General features: G+C 44.3%; 1 protein-coding gene across 5 annotated transcripts in view; it reads left to right on the forward strand.

Moving 5' to 3' along the window:
* nwd2 (NACHT and WD repeat domain containing 2) overlaps positions 1–7625 on the forward strand; it is a 50924-nt gene extending 43299 nt beyond the window's left edge. For all 5 annotated transcript variants that reach the window (XM_079579826.1, XM_079579825.1, XM_079579824.1 and 2 more), the window contains exons 7-8: positions 1373–1962; positions 3240–7625. In XM_079579826.1, the coding sequence (XP_079435952.1) occupies positions 1373–1962; positions 3240–7136 (4487 nt within the window). In that variant the 3' untranslated portion in view covers positions 7137–7625. The remainder of the gene's footprint in view (positions 1–1372; positions 1963–3239) is intronic.
* Positions 7626–8639: the final 1014 nt, after the last annotated feature.

Raw genomic sequence — 8639 nt, forward strand, 5'->3', positions numbered from 1 at the left:
TCTTTGGTTGTTAAACACCTTTTTGTAGTTTTCACATCCTTCTGCCAGTTCAACCTCGAACTTTCCGTCTAATCAACCAACTTCAACTTCTTCAGCAGTTGTTCAGGTGTCTGTTGTTTTGGCCAGCCTTTTCTCTGTTCCTTGCTTGGAAAACTTGTGGTGAATACTGGCCAGAAAAATCCCACAAGAGATGCTCTGACGCTGTTAGAAAGCTATTATAATTTTACCATGGTTAGACTCACTCAAATGCAAATTTTTTTCCTTTACGGCCTAATGTATCATAACAACTAGGACTAGTACAAGATTAAAGACCAAAGTATGCCAGTGTGGCAGTATGGCATTTTTTTTTTCTTTTTTGGTCATTATTCCACCATATGGACACATTTTATATGGAAAAATCTATTTTTATTATAGTATTATTAATATGTATATGTGAACAGATGTTGAATCATGAAATGTACGCATAATAGTTTTATTAGAGGTGCCTCCACTTCTGATGTGAATATTTACAAATACAGAGTTTAAACATGTTAAAACTAAGTATTTTCCTCCCCCTACATGTTTCAACCATGTCCTAATGTGTAGAATGAGCCCAGACCTGTTCATCACAATTGCCTCTAAAATCCTGCACTGTCACTCACAAAGGTGTTACTTCGGGTCCGAATTGCCGTCATGCACGAGTTTAAAGGACCAGGCCACCATTTTTTCATACTGAGATACCTTATTTTACCTGAGCTTAGACAAGTTGATACATACCTGTCTGGTCTTTGTGCATGCCCGTGGAAGACCTTGGTCGTTTCTAACTTCACTCCATTTGGAGCTATAGGAATACATTGGGAGAGGCCAAATGCTAACAACATCTTTAGTCGTTTTGCGTGACTGAGGGCACACACAAAGACCAGACAGGTACGTATCAACTCGTCTAAGCTCAGGTAAGAACATACCTCAGTATGGAAAAACGGTGGCCTGTTCCTTTACTATAGAGACTGCAGTTACGTGTAAGACCAGAGGTGGCAGTAGTGAGTATAAACTTGCATTCAGTCTCTTAAGGATGACCAGGCAGGGCTCGTTTGAAAGCTTGAAATCTCCAGTTTCAGACACAAAAGTCTCTGTATGTTTATAGCCAACTAATCCTGTATTTTGTGCATCTGTTCACCTTATTCCTTATGAACATTTCCCCTCATTCTCCGCTTAATGAACGGACTTTAAGCTCGACCGGGAGTGTCAATACAATCGAAGTGCCAATCAAAAAGAGGCAAAAGTGGGCGGGGTAGATTAAGGTGAATAAGCATGTTCTGAAATGAATGGGATTCCTGATTAAAGTTTTGCAATTCATTCTTTGTCGACTGAATCACTGTCCTCTTCATTTCAGCTCTGGAAGATGAAATGGACTTTGCGCTCGGAAAACAAACCCCTGCCTTTCTCAGGAAATGCGTCTGCTACATCCGCAAGATCTCCAACTTCGACCGCTTCGCCAAACTCCCCGAGATGGCCAAGTACATGGACATCGTGGTCAGCGCCGACCGGGTCATGCGTAACCAGGAAGCCTACGAGCGCCTTCTGAAAGTGCGAGACGAGTTCATCCCCACCGTGGTCGCGGCCTCCAACCTGCGCGTGTACTCCTCCGTCACCCACTGCGACATGAAGCTGGGCTACTCTCAAGAGGTCGAGAGCCACTACGTCGAAGGCCTTTGTAAACAGTTCTACGAGGACATGGTGGATATAATACAAGCCACAGTACAGCAGAACTTTGACACAGAGACTGATTCGGTGTACGATGAGATTCTTCAGCACCTCTCCCTGTGTAAGACCTACGCGGCGCTGTATGAATACCCGAGTGAGACGCTGGATTATATACAGGAGTATCTCATGCCGTCTAAAGGGACCCGGACGAGCCCCATGGTGTTGTACGGAGGGCCCTGCACAGGGAAGACGCTGCTGATGGCTGAGGTCGCCAAAGAGGTGAGCATTTTCTCATTGTCTCTAACATTCAGAGTCATCCGTAGCCTTTTACAAACATGCTGCTTATTTGTCCTGCCCGGAGGAGGTACTGCTACCCTAGTGTTGAGTCCGGTTTGGACAACTGGTCCAATACATCAATATGTCAAACACGATTGTATTCACATCAAGACCTACAAAAGCATTCCTTTTATGTTGGCGTGAAAACACTGTTGTTGTTATTACTTTCAACTCTACTTTGTGAGAATGTCATAGGTAAATGGATCCTCACATTGGTGTTATGGTGAGCATATAGTGGTGAATAGATAGATGCAGAGAGAAAATCAGAGGCAATCAGCGCTCGTCATCAAGTCTGTTGGGAGCAATTCACACCTTGCCTGATTCAATCTTCGCCATTGAGTCCGAACCACTGTGCTGATGTAAAGTCAATACCATTTGCATTTTCCTCCTGTGGACAAGATGTTAAATATTTACATGCACCTGAAAGCATGTAAAAGTAATACTGATCGATCTTGCATGAGGAAAATAGTATTCCCCTTGGGATGTTTCCAGGAAAGCACAGTACAGTATGGTCTGAAGAGTGAAGAATGTGACTGGTTTGACACATGGTACGGGCCTAATGAGGTTCAAATTGCGGAAGTCGTTATTGAAAAGCTCATTTAGCCCATCAAAGTAGCGGGAAAACATTGGATGAGGTACAAGCCTGAGACTGGGCCGTGTATTTTATGAATATTCTACTGGCCAAGTCCTCTGTGTCTTTTGAAATCACATTCAATTATTGAAGCACATTTTTGTTTGAAATGGAAGCAATGTCCTAAAAGTGGAACACTGACTAAATAAATAACTTGTTATGTAATTTGCCATTTATTAATAATACCAAGGCTGTTTAAGAGCATTAAAACTTAAAACCTTGGATGTTTAAATGACTGAACAGAACTGGAGAGGTTTTCTGAAGGACAGGCATTGAAATAAATCTACTATTCCTACTGTCGTTACAGCAGCATTGGTTATTTGCAGGGAATTTCTGAGAATATAATTGCTATGAAGAAAAACAGATGTGCCTCATCAAAGTTTGTTCTCCATTTTAATTATAATTTAGGAATAAGTTTTGCAATGTATTGACTAAAGGGCTACAGTTGGACTCCACAAGATGATATCTGCATATCTGCAAAATGTTTGTGTTTTGGAGACCCAACAAAATATTGAGCAATGCATTATTGTCAATGACACCTAAGCCTAATAACTTAGCGATAGTAATATGAGTCTGTTTCTGTTCTCAGGCATACTCGTGGCTGCAGAAGGAGATGGGCCCCGAAACTGACCCAGTGGTGATCGTTCGCTTCATTGGCTCCTCCCAGTCGTCTACAGACCTGCGCACCCTGCTGCAGAACATCTGTGAACAGATTGCATTAAACTACCGCTGCCTGATTCACTTTTTGCCTAACAAGATCAAGGAGATGAGAGAGCTCTTCATCAACCTTCTGGGGGAATCCTCATTTCACAGACCGTTGGTTATAGTGCTGGATTCCCTCGAGCAACTATCGGATGCTGATGAAGCCCGAAAACTGTGGTGGCTTCCCATACATTTGCCTAGAACGGTCCGCATTGTCGTTTCAACTTTGCCTAATAAACACGGCATCTTACAAAAGCTGAGAAACCTCATCCATGATGACAGGAACTATGTTGAACTGTTGCAAAGAGATCGTAAAGTGTGCAGTCAAACATTAAAGCAGCAGTTACTGAGGGTTACACGAAAAGTCACCTCAGGACAACAAATTTATGTCAATGAGGCCCTGGCCAAGTGTACATTACCCATGTTTGTAAATCTCATCTACAGAGAAGTGGTCCACTGGCGCTCTCACAAAGATGTTGATGACCGCTCCTTGTGCTCCACGGTGCATGAAAGCATTGAGCAGCTTTTCTACTCTGTGGAAAACAAATTAGGCCAGAGATTTGTCTTCAGAGCCCTGGGGTATATCACTATGGCCAAAGCAGGGTTAACTGAGGTCGAGTTGGAGGATATCCTGTCCCTCGATAACATAGTGCTGGGGGATGTCATAGTGGCGACTTATCTCAAAAACCCCTTAAGGATTTCCTATGACTTAGTTGCAAAGCTGAAGGAAGAGCTGGAGGGATATCTCGTGGAACGACAAGTGCGAAACGTCACCCTAATGGTCTGGGCTAACAGGCACCTACACCTCATCGCTCAGAAGCTCTATCTCAGTAATGAGGAGGATGTCCACCAAATGCACAGTCTCTTAGCCGAGTATTTCCTGGGGGCTTGGGCCGGAGGCAGAAAGAAAATCTTTACATACGACAACAACCACTTCACTTCTCTGAACATATCGCACCACAAAAACCCCCACCATCAACAGTCCCATGAGAAGGCCTCCTCTGATAAGTACTCCTATGATCGGCAGACACCTGAGCAGCCCTGGGTGTTCCAGTGCAACCTGCTGGAGCCGGACATCTTCTTTGTGAACCACAGGAAGATGACAGAGCTGGTCTACCACCTCACCCGCAGCGGGAGGACAGACGATCTCATGTTCGGGGTCATCATGAACTTTAGTTGGCTTTACACAATGATTAAGATTGGCCAATTTGACAAGGCCTTAACTGACATTGACTTAGCCTACAGCTACTCCCAGGAGAAAGAACTGAAATTCTTGGCCGCCACTCTGCGCTGTATCAAAGTGAAGGTGCTTAAGAACCCTGCGTCGTTATCCGCGGAGCTCCAGCAAAGGCTCCTCCCAGTCGTCACCTCTCTGCCTAAGCTCAGACATCTCCTCCTGGAGTGTGACAAAGATGGTCCAAAGTACTGCTCCATAGTGCCTCTACACTCCTCTATGGACGTCACCTACAGTCCTGAGAGGCTGCCTCTCTGCTCCAGCTACATGCAGATAGTGGAGATCCTGCCCACTCTCGCCCCTAACATAGTCCTTGTAGCCTTGGAAGATGGGTCTGTTAGCACATGGGACGTGGAGAGCAGGCAGTTGCTACGCCAGATCGATACTGCACGATCTGTTGTGTTAGGGATCAGGCTAACAACTGACGAAAAGTACCTGGTTGTTGCAACAACCAAAAACACGCTGCTAATCTATGATAATCACAAGTCCTGCCTTTTATCTGAGGTGGAGATTAAAGGGTCGAAACACGGTGGTGTTGCTGGGGGAGTGGCCTTCATCAATGGTTATACCTTGTCCACACATCATGCTCTGGCCTGGTTGGAGGCCAGTAAAGAGGTCAATGTGATCGATCTGCTCTATGGATGGCCTCTCTACCAGTTCCACTGTTGGTATGAGGTGACATGTGTCCAATGCTCTCCTGATGGAATGTATGCCTTTTGTGGCCAATACCTGAACACTGCATCCATCTTTCATTTGGGCAATGGCGACAAGCTGGCCACTATAACATCGGAGTTTTCTGGAGGCTTTGTTAAGTCAATTCTGGTCCTAGACACTTTGAGTCAAATGGTTATGATTGACAATGAGGGAAGTTTGTCAGTGTGGAATACCAAAGAGATCACAAACCCGCGGCTGATGGAGGATTACGACTGCAGAGGAGATGACAGCGAAGTGGTGGGCATTGAACTGTCTGAAGACCAGAAGTCCATTCTTATTTGCAAAGCCAGAAGTATTGAAGTTCTGGACACCAAGGTTTGGAAGATGGTGGAGAAATTCAAAGCCAAACGAACGGAGCGCTTTGTCGCTGCAGTGCTCTCAAAGAATGGGCAGAGTATTGTGGCATCCATGGAGAACACATCCTCCATCTTTGTGTGGAGGAGGGACAGTGGACAGTGCATGGCTAGCCTCATAGAAATCTCAGGGGCTATTGTAAAGCTCATCAAATCCGTGCATCACAATCTGCTCCTCTCTGTCGCCAGCAGCGGAGTCCTATCAGTTTGGGACATTGACATTATCACGGCCATGTCCAACATCGACAAAACCGGCAAGAAGATTCAAACGTTGCAGTTGACGGGTCGCGAGGACTATGTGTTCACAATGGACGGCTCCGAGGCTGTGCACAAGTGGAACTTTAGCACGGGCTTCATCGAGACAGTCTTCAAGCACGAGGGCATAGTGGAGAACTGTGTCCTCACCTCCTCAGGGGATCTCATGGTCACATCCGATGACAAGTCCAGCCAATACATATGGCAGACCACAACTGGAGAGAACATATTCCGCATCAATGGACAGAGGATATCCCAGCTGCTCATCACCCACAACGATCAGTTTGTGGTGTCTCTCTGTGAGCAAAACGCCTCGAGAGTCTGGAGGTTAGCTACCGGGCACAAAGTTTGCAACATTTTAGTTACCCTCCAAAGTGCACTAGTCACCACCGCTAACACCTTCCTTGTAGGGACTTCAAAAAACAAGCTTCTCGCAGTCAGCTTGTGGTCTGGCAGTGTCTCAAAGAAGTTCATATGTGATGATGGAATCACTATTGTCAATTTCAAGCTCATTCCAGACTGCCCAGACTGCGTGGTGTTCATCACATCAACGGAAACCGTCTTCATCTGGAACGTGGCCGATGAGTCCATATGTAGGCGGGTTCAATTGCCGGCTAACTTTCTCAAAAATCTGGAAGACTTCCAAATCTCGCCAAACGGCAAACTGGGCATTGTCTCGAAGGGTGACGAGAACATCAACGTTCTCGATCTCCACAGTGGTAAGCTAAGACTTGTTCATGCCGCGGGGATAATCTGGCGGCAGAAATTGTCCCGAGATGGGCGCTATCTCGTCTACATTTGTTTCCGAAATTGTGAGGAGGACGATGAGGCTGGGGTTGTGTCTAATTTGATCGTGATGCGCCTTGCCGATGGTAAAAGTATTGGCACATGCTCTCTGTACAAGACACCCACATCCCTGTCCCTCTCCCAGCGGGCATTAAACATCATTATTGGATTTGAAGATGGCAGTATAGGCACATACACTGTGGTGGATCGTGTTGATGCTGCCCTAAAAATCAAAATCGCCACATCAAACAGTCGTCAGATAGTCAATAATGCATCGCAAAAGGTGCGGCCGAAATGCGGCAATCATTCCTTTAAGACAGTGGCGGACTGTACTTGGAGGGAGTCGACCGAGGTCTTCTCACGGGACAGTCCCATAAACGTATCAGACTCTGGGGAGGGGGAATCCACCACGCCAACGAAAAAGACTGAACTGCTGCAGTGATTGGTGGAAAGCAACGAAGCGGGGTGGGGGGGGGTCTAAGTTTGAATCTCTGGGGTGCAGTTGTTTCTTGTTTACAGCCACGTGATTCAGCTGCAGATGTCAGGCCGTTGGGTAAATTACAGGCCGACTAATTTAGCGCTGCACTCAAACTATAGTGTTACTTACTTCCAAACTACAATACAGTTTTACACATGAAGACTGTTAGAGAAAAACTGTGTCTTGAAGAGAAGAGAAAGTGTAAATTTTGTGCCGTCTAAGTTTGCCATAATGTGTCCTTTTTGCATTTGAAGAACAAAAGTAAGATTTTATGTTATGAATTTCTGAAACCATTCCATTGTTATCAGGCTATGTTCACATTAGTCCCAATCACACTGATTGATTGATTGGTTGATTTAGGCAATGTTCAGACTGCAGGTCTTACATGATCAATTTAGATTTATGGGGGGTAGAAAAGTTTGTGAGGCTGTTCACATTTCAAATCAAATGTAACTTATGCTTGAGAGGGTACGACGTCACATGCAACACTCTCTGTTTGAGGAGGAAAATATGGCTGCGTTGCTGGCAAAGTTTAGGTGTGCAAAGTCAACGAAGCCAACACATTTACAGCCTACTGTTTTCAGAGAAAAGTTCAGCTGTGGAGTCCAGCAGTGGGATAGTGAGATGAGCAGCTTCACTGATACAGACTTAAGTCAGGTTAATGTGGCCCAGCCATTCAGACTGAATTTGTATTGAAAAAGATCTGTTCTCATCAGATTTAGGACCACATACAAATGTGGCCATTTGAAATGAATGGCTATCATGAACTATCATGAAAAACAATAACTAAACTCTCTCTCTTTGGCCCGTAGTTAAACCATATAGCTTCCGTTAGTTATTTGTGAAAAAATCACAAATATCGCAACGTTGCCACAAATCTGTTTTCCACTAAAATGAACAGGTCTCATTTAACTGGCCAGTGTGAACGTAGCCTATTGCATTTCAATGTATACATTTTGTGCACATTAAGCTATAAACTATGATCACATTTAATTTCATGCCCTCACAGTGAGTACTGTATAAAAAAGACCTATGAACATAAATGTACATATCTCTTTTTGGCTGCTGCAATTTGTGCAACTCCTTAAAAAAAATGTTCCGTTGTGCTTGATGCAATCAAAGTGAGTGCCTGGAAATTTCAAAGATTTCTCTACATGTGCAGACAAGTGTAATACAAAATGCAGGGAATTTGTGAACACAAAAGAAACACACATAGTTGCAAATTTGCATTAATCTACTATAAAACGGCATTGCTTTTTAGAAATTCAAAGTCAATACATCTCTGTTTACCTTGGTGTCAAATTACCTGCAGTTTCATTGACGTCTGTGCTATCTTTTTTTTTCTTTTTTTGAGGGGAAACCACTATGAGCATACAGTGTAGCATAGCACCATACACATCCACGCCTTAAAAATGTTTCTTTCGATTTAGTGGAGTTTGTCTTATATGAAAATGTGTGAATATATAG

Source organism: Gobius niger (genome assembly GCF_951799975.1).
Source record: "Gobius niger genome assembly, chromosome: 21".
Taxonomy (NCBI): domain Eukaryota; kingdom Metazoa; phylum Chordata; class Actinopteri; order Gobiiformes; family Gobiidae; genus Gobius; species Gobius niger.